Source organism: Perna viridis, chromosome 1 (assembly GCF_037379345.1).
Source record: "Perna viridis isolate PV_CMFRI_1.1 ecotype Kerala chromosome 1, ASM3737934v1, whole genome shotgun sequence".
In the NCBI taxonomy this organism is placed as follows: domain Eukaryota; kingdom Metazoa; phylum Mollusca; class Bivalvia; order Mytilida; family Mytilidae; genus Perna; species Perna viridis.
The window spans coordinates 39,119,962-39,141,464 of NC_142445.1; the positions used below are offsets into that span (position 1 = coordinate 39,119,962).

At 30.8% G+C, this 21,503-nt stretch overlaps 1 protein-coding gene across 6 annotated transcripts in view; it reads left to right on the forward strand.

The window, feature by feature from the left end:
• Window positions 1-21,503, forward strand: part of LOC148628699 (ras-related protein Rab-3) — a 42,694-nt gene that overhangs the window by 9,479 nt on the left and 11,712 nt on the right. For 2 of the 6 annotated variants that reach the window (XM_088592714.1, XM_088592681.1), the window contains exons 2-4: window positions 7,580-7,804; window positions 13,768-13,886; window positions 18,672-18,796. In XM_088592714.1, coding sequence (XP_088448840.1) covers window positions 7,580-7,804; window positions 13,768-13,886; window positions 18,672-18,796 — 469 coding nt within the window. Of the gene's footprint in view, window positions 1-439; window positions 733-7,579; window positions 7,805-13,767; window positions 13,887-18,671; window positions 18,797-21,503 lie in introns of those variants that run through there. The other 4 variants (XM_088592697.1, XM_088592672.1, XM_088592689.1 and 1 more) reach the window with 3 other exon arrangements.

Consider the following 21,503-nt stretch of genomic DNA (forward strand, 5'->3'; position numbering starts at 1 on the left):
TTCATTCATTTATGCAGTTTCAGTGAAATTGACGTCACAACAGGTCCTTTTATTTCCCAAATCAGTATTATTCTCTCTTTCAAGAATTGCCTGATACATGTATGTTTAAGTTGTGTATATCTTGATGAAGTATAGTATTCGCCAATTGATTTTAGAGTTGAAGAAATAGCCAGGATAGGTTGCTTGACGTAATTTGCATTCTTTAATAGCAAATACTACTGTGACGCACACAGAAGAAAAATACATCATTATTATTTATCGGTGAAATTGAAAATATCTTTCACAGTAAATTGTATTGATGTTGTATATGATTAACACATAGATCCTCACCCGCCATCGTGTATTGTGAATGCCAATAATTTCAGCCATTGATTCTCTCCATTCTATTGAACAGATAGATTGTTTTTCCCTCCCCTGACTGGCCTAATAGGAGATATTGGATTTTCAGTATCGTTCAACTTCTGTATGCGGTATGAACATTGATTTTTCTCATCAGTCTCACCATTGCTTTCCTCATATCTGTGAAATCTCTATTCAGTTTGGAGCAGAATTTACATTTTGAGTTGCATTTTCCTGTGGAGGAATAGCAAGTTGGATATAAATATTTCAATTTCTCTGGAGACTTTACTTCAAACTTTCCATATTTTGTCTTGGATGTACGTGGTATCATAAGACAGGATTATTTTGTCTCATCTATTGATTTGTATTAAGGGAATTCTTTACTAAATGTCTGTAAGTGTTTTTCAGTGTTCTCTTTCACACACTAATAGATACCATATATGTTTTTTTTATTGGGTAGGGAGTAGATTTAGTTAAAGTGTTGTCAGTCTAGAATAGGATTAATGTTATCAAACTGTAGTTATAGTTTTATTACTGATGTCAAAGTTAAATTATTTTCTTTCTTAATATTACAAATAGTAAATAAAATCGAAAAAACACATTCTAGCAGGTATAAAATTATTTTTTTTGGCATGAATGGTTAAAAAATGTAACATTACAATATATTGAGAATCAATGCTAATTGCCACTTGACAGTGAAGAGAATATTGACAAAAGTATCTTTCTTGAGAAAACATTTTGCACACTCTTTAGTTTACAATATATCTTTGGACATAGATTATAATTATTGATTGAATGGATGGCTGTGTTACATTTGTTTTATTATTATTAACTATTTTAAAGATCTCGACTATTTGAAATCCTTTAGGTATTGTTTTTCTATAAATTTTTTTTTCTAATTTGTTATTTTAGTTCTGTTAAAAAATACAAATATTTTCTGCTCTTATTTTACGTCATCAGTATTATTACATAAGTGACGTAGTTTGACAGCCACCTTGTAAAATCTTTTGAAATTGGAACCAGTCAACTGTAAGAAAAACAATTCATACAGATTCCCAAATGTAATCGCCATGAAAGTCATTATTGGAAAGTCATTATTGGAAATCAAAATCCAGTCTTGTAATAAAATTTTTGATAGAATCATACCTCAGGATATATTTTGAAATAATTATTGACCTACATTTCAAATTCTAATCATGGCTGTTAACTTGATAAAATCATAAGTATATAAAAATACTTGTAGGTCTTATTATAGAAGTTATGGTATTAACCATCAATTTACAAAGTATTTCAACCAAAAAAAAAAATTAAATGTCTGGTCAACTATTTGAGTGTGTTTATTTTAAGTGTCATAGGCTAGAGCAACTAGAATTAAAAGTTTGTAAATAAAAAAAAAATCCTTTGATTCTCATATGAATTAAGTCCTAAAAGTCTGTCTCTGTTAATGTTAGCTTCCTATTATCAATGGATTTTCATTTAAAGCCAATAGCAAAATTGTCAATTTTTTACAAATATTTTCTCTTTCATCCACATGGTCCACCATGTGTTACATGAACATGTACATGTAAACACGACCTCAGCCATCTAGAGTGTGTTGAAATCAGTGACATTTATCAATCCAAATATACACAATATAGATCTTCTTGAGGGATGATGGTCTTGCATACATGTACAAGGTACAAACCAACAGCTGGAGTCTGAAGAGTTATTCATGGAATGATTCAACTTCATATTACTCACTATCTATTCCTTGTATCTATGATGTGTGGTATATAGATTTTTCTTTTATGGTGATTTTAATGTTTCAGTGATCTACTTACACAATCATCTAAATAACATAATGTACTTTTACCTTTAAGTGTTTGTGTTTATAAGAATCAGGCAAAATGGGAAAAATCGTTAACACGCTTGTCAAAACCCCACTGATCTGACAATGTAATATTGTAAAAATATTTTGGCAACCCTAAGTTTGAAAGGAACATGTCTGGCCTTTGCTCACAAGAATATAAAAAAATATTGGCTCAGAGATGCAAAACTGCTACAGATTATAATAGAAAATAAATACATTGTAATGTTTAAAAAATTCTGTCCATCTGAAAGTTAACCAGACTAAGACTGCCAGCCTTGTTCTTTTTCAGAAGCAAAGAATTTCTTGTCAGACTATGATTTTTAGACCAACATTTCACAATAAGACACATGCAATTGCTTTACATGTCACAGTAATAATTAGGCAATAAACAACAACAAAGTTTAATTTTATTTTGAAAATAATCAGCACTAGGAACCACAACATGTTATGGAATTTCAATTAATAAATAAATGTTCCTATGCTTTTATTTGTATGTGTTAGTGTGCAAATTTTGTAACAAGTAAATAACAGCCTAAGAACAAACTATGACATTTATCAAAATTTCATATTAAATGGCATAGTATTAACAGTCAACAAAGTTTATCAGCATTAGTCTAGAAATGGATCTGGTGGGAATCATAGGGAGCTCCCGGATTTTAGGGTTTTGAGACTAAATAAGTTATGATTCATCATATATCTTGATTTAAAATTCATATATTTTAAACAAAACTTTCTGTAAAGTACCTCCTGCCTGAAAAATTTATGAAACCGCTGTTTCATCAGAAATTTTTCCATAGAATGTTAAAAAAAATGAGGTTTTTGACAGATTTATGTGCCCTTGAAATATTCATTTTCAGTGCTTTTCAATTAAATTATAAGTCAATGCACAAACATGATATGGAAAATATTGTCTTTTTGTATTAATTCTGATGGTGCAAATAGTCAAATTACACTATCAAAGTGATGGGTTTTTTTTCATACCATGTTTCATTCACTGCCTGATTCCCACAGGGACTGACACTTAAGTAGCTGTCTTTGTAAGAATCATGCAAAATCTGAAAAATGTGGTACACCCCAAAAAAGGCTACATATTTTAATTTTTGTAATTAAGTTGTTTTATGGGTCTATACTGTAAAATGTTTAATTATTCATTCAAATCTGCCTGCTCTTAGGAGATAATCGACATTGAAAATACTATAGATTCTATTGTATTTGAGTGTCATTTACAGAATTATCTCCCTTAATTTTGAAATCTACAGTGCATTCTATATAATTTTTATCTCCTAAGAGCATAGGTTATATGAAAAAGCACATGTTTATTTCTGTTTACTATGACATTTCAAACAAAATATCAAAAATAAAAATATATAGGCTTTTTTACCCATGAATCACATTTTGCATGATCCTTACCTGGAGTGCTACTTAAAGTGTGACAGCCTGTTTCAATGATATGTTTACTTGTGTAAATATAATTTGTTTGATAGCCAATGTGCTACACTTCTTTGTTTATATTAAAAACATAGTTTTGCATCTTTTGGCAGTAGTTGATTCCAACTTTTTAAGGATAGTTACCGGTACTATTGATTTGAAAAAAATGTTAGAATAGTGTAGGATGTTGAATGTTCATTTCATGTTGTTAAATTTTTTAGAAGTGTCAGCATGGCATTTGGTTCTGTAATTACTTCTGTTGGAAGTACTTTAGATGCTTCACCCCAAAGTAAATGTTTCTTTTTTTCAAAATTGTACATTACTTCTGTTCAAGCCTCAATAATATACCATATATTAACTTTCAGCAGGTGCTAATTTTAAATATGTTTGCTGCTTTTATTCAGCCATTTTTGTCAGATTTTTTTTTTACTTCTCAGGTTTTATCCATTTCATAGTACTAATATTTTTTTGTCCAGTGACCCTCATTTTTCTTGTCATAATTTCATTAAACACACCTTAAAATTTTATTTTAGAAACTTCCAGAAATCTTTATTATTTTCTCTGGGTTTTTCATAGATAATAACTATTAAGACAAAACCTATGAAAAATCTAGAGATATCCTTTGCCCGCCAAAATCGAAATCCTTATATCTCAAAAATGAGCTCTCTTACACATCAAGTTTTTTCTCCTATTAATATTCTAGCATGAAAGATCTTGAAAGATTTTACGACCCTATGAAATCCTTGTTATTCTTAAACTGAGCAGCGAACGTCCTTATGCAAAAAACAGTTTTAACGCCAAAATAAATTCTGCAAATATTAACTCTGGTGTTAACTGATTGATGCGCAATGACTTAGGTAATTTAGGTAATGTGAAGCAAAATTCCTGTGTCCATTGTCATTGTAGTGACCATAAGACTAAAACACTCAAAAAAGATAATTTTGGGGGTACATGTAACATTAAGCTATCTGAATTATTGCTAAAATGCTTTTTAACTGTACACTGACTCCTTGATATTGATATCTTTCAAAGGTTTTACCATCTATAAAAAGCAATCTTTAAAACTGCATAAAATCAGCTTCTTAGAAAGGAAGACAAGCTGGGGTAATCCTAGATTAAATACAAGAAATATAGATTGACTTTTGACATCAGAAGAAAACTGTAAAAAAAACATTTCTGATGATATTTTTAATCTCTTTAAAATGCATACAATGATAGTGGTTTTAAGTTTAAAAATGAATTAAGCCAAATTGGCAAATGCACTAATTACTATGAGATTAATGACATAAGACTAGAAAACTATACTACTGCTATACAATAACTTTAAGTAGCAGTTGTACTGATCCTGCCTGCGAAAGTTTATTGGAATTCTTTCAAATTTGGTATAAAGTTTCAGTATACTGTGAAAGTACTTTAATTCATGGATATCAATTTTTGTGATTACGGGAAGAAGCACTAGTTCCTGGATTCTTGAATTCGTCGTTTTGAGGTTTTCAGTATACACTTAAATGGGATTCTCCTTTTCGTTGGGAACCAAACTTTGTGGTTTGGCTTACCCACGAAAACCACGGAAATGGGTACTCCACGAACAATAGTACTTTCACAGTAATGGACTGTATTATTTGGGAGACTTTCAGATCATTTCCATGCCAACCTCATGTGACTGTTCCTTATAATTTTAGTGATGGAAGAGGCATCTGTTTCCTATGGACAGATTTCCATATTGTAGGTCATTAGAGCTGACTTCTAAACTCTTAAATTGCCTTATACAATGTCTGATCGCACAGATGCATTTATCACATTCTTTTCTGCCAATAAATTCATGGTTCTTAATTGCAACATTTTGATTCAAGCTTTAACTTGTATGAAAATGAGCCAAATATTGATAAAAGCATTCAGTATCGAACCAGTTTTAACTGAAAGGATACATTTAAGTACTTTTTATGATGAACTGAAACTGTTCCCTACTTTTGAAATTATTTAAATTTGCCGGTTGCTTTATATGCACATATTGATCCTTAAAACAAATAGGAAAACTATAAATTCTATTGCTTGAGGAAACAATGCTATATAAAGATAGAACAGTTCAATACAATATTGATTTGGCTGTGGCATTGGCAATTAATAGCCAGTCTATAGATTTAATCCCCACAGGCTAATCACAGTCTTAAAAGAGGATGTAATCAGACAGATACATATATGGACTGTTTCTTTTCTTCCCATAAATATATTGAGCTTATTAAAAAAATGTTGCTGAGGTCAGCTATACCAATTATTAGTAATGAGCCTATTTGGAGAAAAAAAACTATTAAAGATAAAAATGTGAAGTCGAAATGAAGATAGCAACTGTTCAATGAAGAAATTGATTCAGACTGGAGGGATGGTCAATTTAATTGTTGATGAATGAAGTTAGCTATTGATCGCTTTGTGCCTGTCCTCCCCTTAAAGACAAATTGATGGATGTATTTGGAGAATTATTACAACATTAGAGGATTTGTATGGCTGTATAAATCCCCTGTAAATTACAATATATTTGCTCTTTTAAGGTTACACAATTTCTGGATTGATTGCTTTGTAAAGTTGACATGGGTACCAGTATTTAATTTGATTATCAGGTTGTTTAGATAGTCAGATTTATCTGTCAATATTTGAAATGAACAATTGCTTCAGGAGGCTGCATTTTGTTGGGATGGTAAATATCACTAGTGGGTGTGTTTTGTTTGACAAGATCTTTGTTAATTAATCTAACATTTCTCCATATTCTGTAAGCAGATCATAGAAAAAGGGAAGGGGTGTCCTAAAAAAAAAAATGGTTGATTATGTACATGTAGATAAAAAGTAGAAATAACTGGTGCCTGCCCACCCCCCTTTCAGGCTAGTTGGTGCCCTCCCCCTCCCAATATGAGGATTTGCCACTGTAAATTGAATTGTAGTATGACAGAATTTTTTTAGTTAAGTAAGAAGAATAACTTTCCCAAACTGAATGTAGTTTTAAATGTTACTTTCCCTTGGGTAAATTTCATTTGCCACAGGCACATAATAGTAAACTGAAACTCTAGAGCCCTGTAAGAAGAAATGATCAGATGATATTTACTTAAGTATTTTAATGTCCCTTGATTTGACTTCTAGCTGTCTATCATAAAATTTTCCAAAAAAAAAGACATTTAAAATTTCCATATGATATTAATTTCTAAATACATCTGCATCTACATTGTACATGTTTATTAGTATGCAGTAATAGACACATCATATGACATTACTAATGTCTCAGTGTCTTTCAGTTACAATGAGTGGAAAAAACCTTTCTTTTACTGGTATCTTAAAATAGAATACATATTTTACTTTCATGCAAGACAGTGCTGTCAATTTTGTTTCCAAAATTGCCAAATAATTTAATTTAAATAGCATACTGTGTTCAAACACAACATAAGTGTATTGCTAATTATCATACAGGGGTAAAAATAAGCAGTCTTTCCCACTGGTCGGTGACAAGCAAATTTCATGACAGGCAAATCAAGGTCAAACAGTGTTTTTTTTTTTATTCAACGTACATGAGAGCAAATAAACTTTACTCAGAGCAAGTTAAGTTTTGGCAAACTTGCCCACTTGATCAGTTCGATCTATGCCTGATATGTCAAAGTTTGAATTACTCTGAAAGCTAACTAAGAAATATACATGAAATTGAAAATGGTATTTGGACTCAATCCTTTCCTTCAAAATTCTCTATGACTAGCCAGAATAATAGAGGACTGTATAATTCAACTAGTCCAAAACAAGAAATGTACACATCATTTCACTAGCCTCAGGCTTTGGGCTAGTGGCTAAAGGCTAGCACCGTTTGGTCTAGTGAAGTTCATTATTACTTACATGAAATAGACTGAATATCCCATGAGGTCAGAAACAACTCAGAATACACTACAAAAACAACATGTAACTGAATTGAACTCTTCTTTTTCTTTTCAGATGGCTTCAGCAAGCGATTCCAAGTGGCAGAAAGATGCTGCAGATCAAAATTTTGATTACATGTTCAAACTGTTAATTATAGGAAATAGCAGTGTTGGAAAGACATCTTTTCTCTTCCGCTACGCTGATGATTCATTTACATCAGCATTTGTTAGTACTGTGGGAATAGATTTTAAAGTGAAAACAGTATTTAGACAAGACAAACGAGTAAAATTACAAATATGGGTAAGTATAGTACATGTACTTGAAATGTTGAAGCAAGGATTCAATAGCAGTTGTTTTTGTTGACTATCAGCTTCTATGAAGAATAATACCGTTTTGGGAAATAGTTATTGGAAGACCTTGAAGAGAAGCGACTCCTTGATATATATCACTCCTACACAATATAGTTGATGTAGGTTGAAGGAGTAAAGACAATCCTTTCAATAAATAATTTAAAGGTCTTTCACCATCAAGATGTTGAAAATGCATGTATAGAAAAATTCTGGAATTCTGGATTCACAATTGTATATGTGCTGTGATCGAATTTAAGGGTAAATACTTGCTAAATGCAAGTTGAAATTCAATTTTGCTAGTAGAAATTATTTCCACTTGCTAAAATTTGCTAGTGTAATTCTATGTAGGTAAAGTCCAGAAATAACCCCAAAAACTTGATTTAGCAAGTGTAAATTTTCAGTACTTGCTAAATTTAGCTAGTGAAAAAAATTCAAAAATTCAATCCCTGTATGTGACATCCGATTTTAAACTCCTACTCATGATATGCAGCCTTCTCCTTCATCAAATGATTTTAATTTTAAACATTTTGGTTAGTCAAATATTCTTGACCAGACCTAACATAAATTGACAACCCATTGTGATTGGAACTAAGAACAAAATACTCACCTATTTGGCATTAGGTCTTTTGAATTTATAAAGGCATTATTTGGTAGTTTAATTTATTGACAGCTAAAAAAATTGTGAGACACATTTTGAAACACATATGAGTTCATTGAATAAAGCAAAGATTAGATATCATGAAAAAGATAAACATTTGTATATTGAAATTTCCTTCATTACTGTATAATTAAAGAGAATTGATATCTTGAAAGAAGAATCTTTGAAATTCATCCTTTGAATTGAGATGTGTTTCATATAGCATTTAATCTGCAGAAATGAGTGTCTGTACTAAGTTCAAAGACCTGTAAATCAAAGACTTCTAGGTCTTGAGTTTATGGTAATAGTACATACTTGAAGGCCAGTCAATTTCCCCAACAGCATTTACCTTAAACAGATTTGATAGATGAGTTAAATTTTAGCCTGAAATGATAAATCTATTTACCATGAAGAATGCAGGAAGCCTGTCAATTTACTGTAGTAAGGTAATGTGTTTATTCAACAAAATCCCTTAGAGGGTATGTAACAATGACAGGTTTTTCCTTTCATAGCATAGAACTTAATACTGATGCTAACCTAAGGAAATTAGCAGCTGTTAAGTTATGGGCAAAATTTTGTGACTGATTAGTCTCTTTGCACTTTTTAAAAAAGCCTGCACCTCGATAAAAGACAAACAAATTGATCCCTATATTGACCATTCAAATTGTATGGAAAAAAGAAGCAGTACCAGTTGTAGCTGTTGCCAAAATTGTTCATATTGTTCTTGATTAGTTGTTCAAGTTCGTATTTGCCCATAAAATGATATTATGAGGGTGAATAAACCAAAAATATTTGGCCTCCTGTTTCTTCCTGTATACTATACATCTGAAAAGAAATTCAGGGTTGTCTTATCAATGGAGTCCTTCTCTTTTTGTTTTTCAATTGGACTTCCCTTATCAGAACCTTGTATTTTCTGCTTTTGGGCAGTTTCAACTATTGCATGTGTAATGGAAGGAAAGAGTATATGAATGGTTCAAGCTCTAATAAGTGAGAAAAAAACTTCAAATAACCACAAATGGCATACAGAGTTTTATTCTTGCTAATTTTCCACATAATAGATGTAATTATAGAAGGTTGTTTTACCCTGTAGATGGTTTGAGACGGTAATGAGCCATAATTTTCTATTGCCTTTTCAGGGTTTAAGCTGAAAATCAATAGAGATTTTATGCTGAGCATTCATAGTGCTATAATTATCAAGTAATGAATAGCTTGATGGAGCTATCTTTGTAGTCTCAAACATAGTTGATATTTGACTGAAATGTGATAATGGGTGAATTTGGTTAAAACCCCATTTTGTAGGCTGTATGAATGTACCTAACTGGTAATCTTCAGTGTTTTCTGCAATAATGAAGTATGTTGTCTTTCTGTCAGTTTTTCTATTCTTTTATGTGTTCATTGTCCCCCGCCGGTGTGGGGACATAGAAATGCTGGTGTCCGTCCGTGCATCAGAAGCTTGTGGACGCAACTCCTCAGAAACGGTTGAACGGAATTGGACCAAATTTTGTAGGATTGTTTGTCACCATATGTAGTTCACCATACTTAACACTATTTTGATTTGACAATTTTTATGGGAGTTATGGGACTTCGTTCATTTTTCACATTATTCGCATAGAAACACCTTGTGGATGCAACTCCTCAGAAACCGCTGAACGGAATTCGACCAAATTTTGTAGGATTGTTTGTCACCATATGTAGTTGATCATACTTAAGTGCTATTTTGATTAGACAATTTTGATTGGAGTTATGGGACTTTGTTCATTTTTCATGTTCTTTTTTTGCAGATTTTTTCTTTGTTGTATGAAGAATTCTTAACCTAACTTAATTTGATTCATTAAGATACATTAACCTTGAATCGCCACATGGACTTATGAAAGCACATAAGTTTTGAATCTGCTATTTATACAAGTGTCAAACATTTGTAATTAAACTCTTTCTACAGCGGCGGGGGACATATGGCTACGCTAGCATTCTTGTTTTCACGGATATTTGGTCTTTAACCCCCACAAATACTAGGGACAATTTTCTAGAAAAGCAGAGAACGCTTTCCCTACCGGTGCACCTGGTCCTTGCTCCCAGTTTTTAGTGGAGTCCGAGTTGCTCATTTACTTTTGTTACTTTGTCTGAATAATTTTAGTTACTTTATGTTCTTTGTTGTGTATGTCTGTTTTCCATGTCTGGTCTTTGTCCCTGGATTACATTCTTTTGATTACCGCTATAACCTTGGTTCCCTTGATTACTCTTTCTATGATAGGATCTTGTAACTTGCCCAAAAGGACTTCATAATAGGATAAGTTAAGTTATATGTACAGATGCTTATTGAAATTCTGATATAAGCTATTTAAAGGCACATTTTAATTACTGTTTTTGAAGCACTTTGATTTCTAGATTTCTATTTATTTAGTATGGCACAGTTTTGTTGGTTCTGGACATTGGAATTTATTGCTATTTGACTCTCAAAGTTGCAAAAAAAATTCATTTAATGATGAAATACAGTTTTTGGATTGGCTATCAACCAAAAATTCCTGCCTATCATGCAGCAATCCCTTGTACATGAAGTCAACTCATTCCAGTTTTAATGGAATTTTTTCAGCACAATGCCTGAAGTCCAACATAATCATACAGCTGTGTATTTTTCTTCAGTGTAAACACTCATTAACTCTGTACTTGTTCATGTATTGTTGTTTGCTTTGAGTGGAAACTATGTTAACTTCACCTACACAGATGCACTCAGTAGGTGGGTGTCAATTAAAGAAGTTCAATTTTCTGGTCTTTATGGAATTTCTTTTAAAAAGGTGTCTTCTCTAGCTTGCCAGTAGCTTTTTTTCAGGAAAATTCTCTTTATTGAATAGCAACGATATAATTAGTTTTAAGTCTCTTTATTTTTCTCCCTTAAAGGCTGTTATTACTGAGAAATCCAGTTGCGATGAACTGCGTTAAACTCCCACTTTGGCCATCTGACATTTTTCACATTCCGTTGATTTTCAAATCAATAAAAATCCTTTGTACAAAGATGATATATATCTACACTGCCATGTGTTTCCATAACCTTCCATTTTGTAATGAGGAAAAATCCTATAACTTTTGTATTTTTTTTATTTATTACTGATCTTCGATTTATGATATAATGAATAATTTCATGACCAGAAAAAGTAAATAACATATGTTTATTGTTATTGAGACCGTAAGTTGAAGGCTGTTATATATTCTTTTATGACTGTTTTAGAATTTCTTAAGTGTTACAAGCACTTGAAGGGTTGAAGAATTGGCTTACTTTGCTTGAAACCAGCATGGATTTTTGAGAATAATACAATTTGTAAAGCCTTGGAAGGCTAAGGTGCTTACATGAGAATATGAAGTGTCGATGTTAGTTTTTATTCGGGGAATAAGCTTTTAAAAAAAAAAATTTGCATCTTTTCCATTAGTCCTATTTTTCTTGCCTTTTGCTGGTGCACCTGCTTGCTGCTTCACTCCCAGTTTTCTATAAAGTTAATATTTATAACTGTAGGTTTTTCTAATTTAACACTTCGGTGTCCTTTATTTTCTTTTAATTCTTCCACCCACCATTCTTCGTTCTAAAAAATGAGAAATGAACTTGTTCTAACCATCTGATAATATTAATTCTTTTCTCAAGTTTCATGATAAAAAATTTGGATTAACATGACCTTATTTAATGATTATGAAGATAACAAGAGTTGCAGTCAGTGTTATCGTGCCATTGGGAGTTGTTAAGTGGATATGACAACTTATTAATGTAAATTTCTGAAAAATTGATTCTGTGATGAATGTAATTATACCCCTGATCACATAAGATCACAGGAAGATAAAATTAAAGCTCTGTGTTTCCAATAGTCATTCTACTTGTTATGCAACACCATTATTATATATCTCATGCCTGATGCCCTATAAAGCAGTTTACTGTCAAGTTGGAAAACAAAATCTAATTATTTTTGTAATGTTTTAGGCCTTTGCTTGGCTTTGTTTTAACTTTTAAACTTACTTTTCGTATAGGTACGTTTTTCTGTTTGGTTCAACCTGGTTGACTGCCTCATAATGGGGAGAACAATATATTTTTCTTCCAAAATATAACTGCTCAAATCTCTAATATTTCTTTTTTTAAATTCTGAAAAAATAATCATGTTAATATTAAAGTTTTACAACTACCAGTAGTCCCAAAGAAATCAGCTTTGATGTATCTTAACAGTGTCAGGTTTGTAAATATTTTTAACTTAAGCAGCACTCCAGCTAAGAATCATGCAAAATGTGATTCATGCTTGGAAAGCCTACATATTTTTATTTTTGATATTTTGTTTAAAATGCTTTAGTTAACAGACATTAACATTTGGTTTTTCGTATAACCTGTGCTCATAGGAGATAAAAACTCTATAGAATGCACTGTAGAATTCAAAATTAAGGGAGATAACTCTGTAAATGACACTTAAATACAATAGAATCTACTGGATTTTCAGTGTTGATTATCTTCTAAGAGCAGGCAGATTTGAACGAATAAGTATGCATTTCATAGTATAGACCCATAAAACAATTTAATTACAAAAATATAAATATGTAGCCTTTTTTGGGGTGTATCACATTTTTCAGATTTTGCATGATTCTTACAAAGATAGCTATTTAAGTATGATATGCCTAAAATCTGTATTTGGTAAAGGGACTGTTTATAAGCAAAAACCTGATTGAACTTTGCATACCAAGAAATATCTGGAACCTTGTCTTAGTCAATACAAAAGTGAGAAGTAATTTTGTTTCAGAAATAAGGGTATCAACAAAGTTACTGAACATTAATCTGATGCATAATCAAGTCAAGTCCAAAATAAATCTGGCAAAATAGATATTACACCAACCGAGAAGCTGGTACTGCAATGGTTCTGACTAGGTACAGGATACAGAACAGAATGATACTTTTGATTTTAAAAATATAGGTTATTGGGTTGCTTTAGGTAAAAAAAATAGTATGTGTGTTTCCTTGTACACTTTTGATAAAAAAAATAGGGTAGGCAGAAAGGCATTTTTGTAAGCATTTTTTTGTTTTGTCTGTAGTTTAACTGTGCTTATTGTCAAATGACAAAAAAAACACTTTAGGGTTCATTATTTTAAGATTTAATAGAAGGTGGGAAGGGTTATTAGAAACACATATTTTTCTTCTAATTTGGCCTTAAAACAATTAATGTTTTGGATTTCAGCAAGTGTTTTTCAAATTTTAATTTTACAGTCTACAGTGGAGAAATGTAGGCTTCAATATGAATTTTTCTGTTTGTTTTCAGGACACTGCTGGTCAGGAAAGATATAGAACAATAACTACAGCTTACTACAGAGGTGCTATGGGCTTTATACTTATGTATGATGTTACAAATGAAGAATCTTTTAATGCTGTTCAAGATTGGTTAGTATTTACAGTATCAAAAATGAAAGAATAAGTTTGAAATGAAAAATTTTCTATGTGTACATTTACATTATTGTATTATCATAATGCAATGTGTTGCAAAAAAATGGTAGACAGACAATCATTAAAAATATCTTCGAATCAATCACCTTTAATGCATAATTTCTAAAAAAAAAAAATAAAAATTGAAGATTAAAATTGTCTTAACAGTTTTACTAATGTTTTGAAATACTACTCAGACTTTTGGGATAAAAAGCATCTTGTTTTACCAATAGTACAAGCTTTACTGTGAGGGCTGTAAATCTAAAAAAAAACTCTAAATTTACTCCGCTTCTAAAAAAAAAGATTGTAATCTGTTATTTATACTGTTTTAACTCTTGAGAAGGGAAAAGAAAAATTTGAATATCTCAACTTCAAATATTTTTAGTCATACATTGACCTTTCATCATAGCTCATTGTTTTTCAACTCAAACATTAGTTGGTGTATGCCATGTACCTAGAATACATTTGTTTTCTAACATGGTTTGCATTAATTTGAAGCTGACAGCTTGATTCCTCATTAGGTTCCTTTTGTTATGGTTTACATGACATTTTTCACTCCATCAATTCACGTGGGAGTTGATATTCCAAGACCTGTAATTAGCTAGAGACCAATTTACTACAGGATATTGGAACGGGACTGTCAATCTAGGAAAAAGATTTTTGTCCGAAAATAGAACTAAACAAGGCAAACAAAATCCTAAATGCAAACAAAATTGAAATACCGTGTTTGATCAACTTTGCAGTGCAAAGATTCATGAAGATTTGATAGCTTTTTTATTACTCTCAAACTATGACTTTAAGATAAGATTTAGAAACAAGAAAAGAAAGTTGGTTAATGACATGAGAATATTTCATCAACTAAAAACTGATCTAATAGAATAAAAACAGAATTTGTCATCGAAATCCAAAGTTGATTATCATACAGTGTAACCTGTCAAATCAAATGATGGATAAACCTGTGTAAACCAGACATAAAATCCTTCATATCAGCTTCAATGCATGTTGAATCTAATTACTTATGTAAACTGAACACCTGCCTATACTGAACAAAACCTTCAGTCCAAGGGAGGTTAGGTTTACACAGGTTTCACTTTACATAACAATGAATCAAATTTGAGACTATTACAGATGAAAACTTCAATTCATTTCACATTCTTCAGAGAAGTACATAAACCAGTCAATTCCAAAAGGAAAAGATATTACACTCATCCTGCAAAAAAAATGAAGCAAAAACCGAAGGAAAAAAACTAGAAATTGGAAGTCAATATTTGAGAATTGAAGTGAAAAATATGATATCCAAACACTTTTCAATACATCAATATTCAAAATTTAAATGTTAAATTCTGATATACAAGTGGGAGGCTTGCCTGTAGAATTTAACTGTCTCTTAAGAAAATGAAATCACAAATGACATAACATGTTACTTAATGTTGGCATTTTGGATAATAAATATTATAACACTCTTCTTCCTGTTTTTAGATTACAGTGAAATCTGTCCAATCCAGGGCTCTTTAATATTGAAGAATTTGTCAGATATGGCTAGAGTTAGATTAAAATGGGTTCAAAATACATTGAAACTGATATATAAGGTTTTGGTTATATCAGAGTTTGAGTTTGGCAGGTTTGACTGGTTTTTTCTACTCATGAACTAGTTACTTGTACATTACAATGTGATTATATCTGCCAGATGCATAGCATTCAAATAAATGAAAAAGAATATTCCATTCAGCTTCAATATAACACAATATTTTACTTCAGAAATGATTTTGCATTTCAGAGTGTATAACTGGCTTGTATCTACACTACAGATTTGGTTATTTTGTCATTTTCATCTTGTTCACAGTGAGCTTTTGTGCTGGAGTAAAACACTTTTAATTTTAAGCTAAAGCTTTCAAAATCCTTTGTAACTTCAGAACATCTTAATTTCAACAACACCTTTTGCTGTGAATTGTATATTATTTTTTTTTTCATATTTCTATTGGTCTAGATCAAAACATTTACAACTCTGGCAAATGGAAGCCTTTGACATGTTAGACAAATATATTAAATAAGGCAGAAATGTTCTTATATTTTTCCTATTTGTTTAGAAAAAAAATGCCAAATTGACATTTAGTAGCAAAGGTTACAACATAATTTATGAGTCTGGTAGCTAGAAAACAACTCTTTTAATGTACATTATGATTAATTTATGAGGTTACCTCAATCATTCACTTGCAAGAAGCACTAACCTATAAATCACTACTAGACAACAATGACCATCAAAAAGTTTTGAATTAAAGTCATGCCACATTCACTGTGGGGGTAAAAATGACATTTGACCTGTACTGTGCTGTAGACATAAGTGTAGAATGAACTTCCTCAGTCCCTGTAGCCATTTTCCTATTATCTATATGGATATTGATATGGTTGGATTAACCCAATCAACATGATAATGTCCAGATGAAAAATAGGAGGGTTGAAGGTTCAGGGAAAATTCAGATAAAGATTTGTTAGGCTAGCAATATAACAACATTTATAGATGACTTTTATTAAAGCTTTTTATACTAAATTGCACATGTATGCAGTTACATATTTTGCACAGCTTTTTCATTTGCTCATTTTCCCATGCACTTTGGTTTCAATAACATTTTAACAAATTAATATTTTTAATCTTATTCTATCTGCTTAACATCAGATGATACTAATTCAGAAGTACTAATAGAATAATTTTGTTTGTTTGCAATCTGTGGAACTGGAATTTGTTTATACCTCTTGCCAGAGTCAATGAAACTTAAAAAAAAAACAAGTACAGAAACTTGTGGAAAATCAAGAAAGATTCATTTACCTGAAAAATTTACTTCTTTCTCTGGCCAGAGGTTCAAATTAGTCTAGGATTGTAATACTGGCTGGCTGTTCAGTGTCATTTCCAGAGAGTAAAACTTAATTTTTAAGTAAACCTTTCCCCTAACAAATAATGATACATTCAAAGTACATGTACATTCAAAATAAGATGTGAATATCATTTTCTTTATACTTAGAGACTACCAATAATATAATTAAATGTTTCAGAGTTATGAGGAAGTCTGAAAATTCAGTGAAGAATGTAAAGGAAATACTGAAAATGTGTGTCTTGTTGTTTATGTGTTTGTTGATAGGATGAACCAGTGTATAATCATAATTCTGTTAGATTACCTACAGCCTAACTCAGCTGACTTATTTAAATATCTTGTCTGAAATATAATTTTACTGGGTCCATAAACATGACAACTACTTGCAGAATTAAGCTGTGTTGAGGGTTAGTAATTATTAACTGAAAACTGTATCCAGCCTGATTTTTTTTGGTCATATTTATGCATATAGATATTTAAATTTTTTAACTTAAGTTAGTTCTGCTGATAAATTACAAGTCAAATTGGCAATCAGACTAGTATTTCTATCTTAGCTATTTTTTTAGATCTGTACTTAAAAATTTCTTTTTATACCCCCGCTCCAAAGGAGAAAGGAGGTATACTGTTTTACCTTTGTCCATGTTTTTTCATAACAGTTTTCTCAATAACTTCTCATTACGCAACTTGAAATTTTAACACATTCTTCATGTAGGTTTGCCATATAGTAGGATACATTTTCATAAATTTACAATAACAGCTTCCTGTTTACCAAAGACTTTGTTTTTTTTAACTTTATATTTTGAAAGTTAAAATTTTCATCTCGTTTTTCTCTGCAACTGTTTATTACAGCAGCTTGAAATTTTATCACATTCTTCCTGTAGCTATGCCATATAGTTGGATTCATTTTTGGAAAAACTGAGCAACAGCTTCCTGTTAACCAAGAACTATGTTTATTTTCAACATTATATTTTTGCAAGATTTTCAGTTATTAAATTAAGCCAGCACTCCACAGTATTGTAGAACTGCCTAATTTTGGTCTTGTAATCTGATGCTTTGTAACATTTATCACTTTAAAAAATTGTCAAGCATCTGTAAATCTATATGTCTAGAAATAGCTCAAGCCAAGGCCATCAGGATGCAGTAAAAATTTTCTGGAAAAAAATTACCCACAGCATATAGGGTTACCATAGAAACCATGCAAAAATATGCGAAAATTTGCAAAAAAGTTCATAAAATCAGGTTTAAAAATATCAAATTTCCCGCAAAATATCTGAAATTTTTATTTCAATCCCTGAAACTGTTCAAACTTTTCCCTTCAAAAACCCCTTCCTCATACGGGCATCGCCGGTTAGATTTTGAGCTATTTCACTTTGTAATCCACTTATTAAATTTAGCATGGTAAAAAATTGACTTACTTTCACTTTCACAGTGAAGTCAAATTGTCATTGAAAAAAAGCCCCTTCAACATTGAAAATATATAAAACATTGCAAAATACTTTTAAAAGTCCCCTTTTTTCAGAAAATGTTTTATCAACAATAGATTCTTCATTTTTAATCACTATAGCAACCACTGGTTTCCATTTATGTCATTTTTCATCCCTAGCCAAAAGTGTGAAACTAAACTAAACTGTGGAGTGCTGGCTAATGAAAAAGCATCCTCCATTTTTGGAGGAAATGATTTTTTTTTTTTTTTTTTTTGCTCACTTGTAAAATCCATTTGCATTTAGATATAATTTCCATGATAAATATCTTAACACTGGTTTATCCTTACTCTGTAGTAATTTAGTGTTGTCTGATGTTATAGGTAGATTGTTTTTTTTTCCATTGTTGTGTTGGTGTATTTTATTTCTTTGCCTACTCTTTGCTTGTGTATTAGGTGCACTCAGATCAAGACACATGCATGGAGTAATTCTTCTGTTATACTCGTGGGTAACAAATGTGATTTAGAAGATGCTCGAGTCGTATCTACTAAAGATGGGGAAGAGCTAGCAGCCAATTTAGGTAATACTAACTCCTCCTATCCTGGCTTTGCTTTGGTGTGATGTGTTGGCTTTTTTTGGCTTTGCTTTATTTTTGCATGATCAGTATTTATGACTTTCTTCTTTTGCTTTTATCTTTAACAAAGCTCTTTTCTTCTTTGGGAAAAAGTGGGGGTCAGGAGGTGACAGATTGATGTGTTGAATTTTTAGGTCACCTTAGATTCAACAAAGATGTTTTTTTTTTTTTTTTTTTTTTTTAAAATCTAAAGCAAAATTAATAGAAATTCTAAAAAGTTTAGATAGTTAATGTATTATTTCCATCAGGATTAGCTATTTGAAATATGAGCTGAATAAATATCTTAAAATTCCAGAAGTCAGACCTATCCCAAAATGGATCTTTTAATAACTTGTGAAAGTGGATGCTGGCAAAAGATTCGTTATAAATGGATTTATGATAACATTTCCTTTAGCTGCAGTTAATTTATCAATTTTAAAAGTCATGTGTTCCCTTGTGTTATGCAATCACAATTAATTCAAAATTCAAGCCTTCAATAAATATTTATAAATTTTATTTTGTTCTCAAACAACAAATCTCCATTGGATTGGTAGCATTTAAGTGGTAGTCTTTGTAAGAATCATGCAAATTCTGTAAAATGTGATACATCTAAGAAAGGCTACACATTTTTATTTTTGTTATCAAGTTGCTTTATAGGTCTTTATGATGAAGTGTAGAATTATTCATTACAATCTGTTTGCTCTTAGGAGATAATCCATATTGAAAATCCAATAGTTTCTATTGTATTTTAGTTTCATTTACAGAGTTGTCTCCCCTAATTTTGAATTTCACAGTACATTCCATTTTTTTATTTCCTAAGAGCACAGGTTATATGAAAAAACACATGTTAATTTCTTTTAACTATATCATTATATACAAAATATCAAAAAAAATATGTAAGCTTTCCAACCATGAATAACATTTTGCATGATTTTTACCTGGAGTGCTACCTAAGTACAGCTATTCATAAATACTAAGCAGGGGAGTTGTGAGATAGGATAATATTCCTCCAAAGTATTATTTTCTCCTTTTCAATCTAAGATTGAAATTTTATACAATTTTGAATCTTCCTTAACAAGTTTGAGAAATTGTTAATTACCTAAAAATTTTAATTCATATGAAAATTATCTTTTACACACTTACTGTGAGGTCATCTGACCAAATTTGTATAAATAATTTTTCATTCCTGTAAATTTTGGATGAAATTTGAAAAATAATGCACTTAGACATAGAATTTCATAGCAGTAAATCACATTGTTTATCAGTAAGAAGTCAAATTTTGGAATAGTAAAATAGTGATCAAATTCACGTAATTAAGTATAAAACCAGTGCATGTGCATGTGACTGATTTCCCACTTCATGTGAAGTGAAGTTTTGTACTTGAACATATATTCAGTAAAAAAAAAAAAACTGGAAAAGCAATTGCCAATATCAGTCACATGCATTGATTTGAAACATAATTTTGCAAATCAGACAAGTAGTTCCTTTACCATTAATAACTTTTACATCATGACTTGCCTGGAATTTAAAGAAAGCTGTACTTAGATTTGCTTGAATTCCTTTTCAATTTAAAAATGAATGTTCTTGATCAAATTAACTGCTGTTCCGTTTTTCTTCTCTCTAGAAAATAAAAAAAAATGTTCAGCTGTTATTACATAATAAACACAAAATTCACTTTTTAAAGAACGACAGTTCTTTGAGTGTTTAAAATGAAATGAATTTTACAATAATGGAGCTGTGTGACGATTTTTTATATCCAGAGATGATGTACTAGCTCTGTATTCTACATTTATTCCAGTTCTGAGGAGGTATTTTCTAATTGAATTCTGGAAGTTTTCATTATTTCTTTCAAATACTGTAAGCTATAAATCATGATTTTTTTGCAACAGTTCTATTTTTGCCATTTTCAAGACCTGTCACACAAAAATGAAGATGGAGATAAAATTTCCTTTATCCTTAAGGAAGAAATCATTGACATTGACAATGTTTTGTAAACAAAAAGCATAATTATTGCTTTTTATAAAATAAAAACTTCAGTTCAATAAGTAAAAAATTCTAAAATATAAGTTTTGTTTACTGCTATAACTGACTACAATTCTGTCATATTTTTGCACCAATGATAGCGTCACAGAGAGGGCTTACATTGGCTTTGTCTGTTGCCTAATCATTTTTGCTTAATGTTGAATAAAATGTGGTTTAAATAAATTACAATACTTTCTATATTTAAGTCAACACAGTTTTGTGCAGTCTAAATATTTGATTGCTAAAACTTGCGCTTGGTTTTTAATTTATACAGGTTTAAGCTAATAAAAAAAAACATCACTGAAATGATCAGATTTTTTATTATGAAAAATAGTAAGAAGAGGAAATGAACATGAAAATAAGCCTTTAACCAGAAAATATCTGTCACAAAGTCTTTCATGCGTTTTTCTCTTTCAATTTTATTATGTTGCAATAGAAATTTGAGATAGATAAAAAGGATTCTAATAGAAAAATTCTGTTTGATCTAATAGCTAAATAGAGTTTTCTAAAAGGACTATTGATATAGCTGTGAGTTAGCTTGTAACTCTATCGGAAAACTTTCATCTAGAAACGAATGCATTGACGTAAATAAATTGACTTGAATATTCTTTTGATTTGAATATTGATCTCCTTAAAAGTAATTAGTAAATTG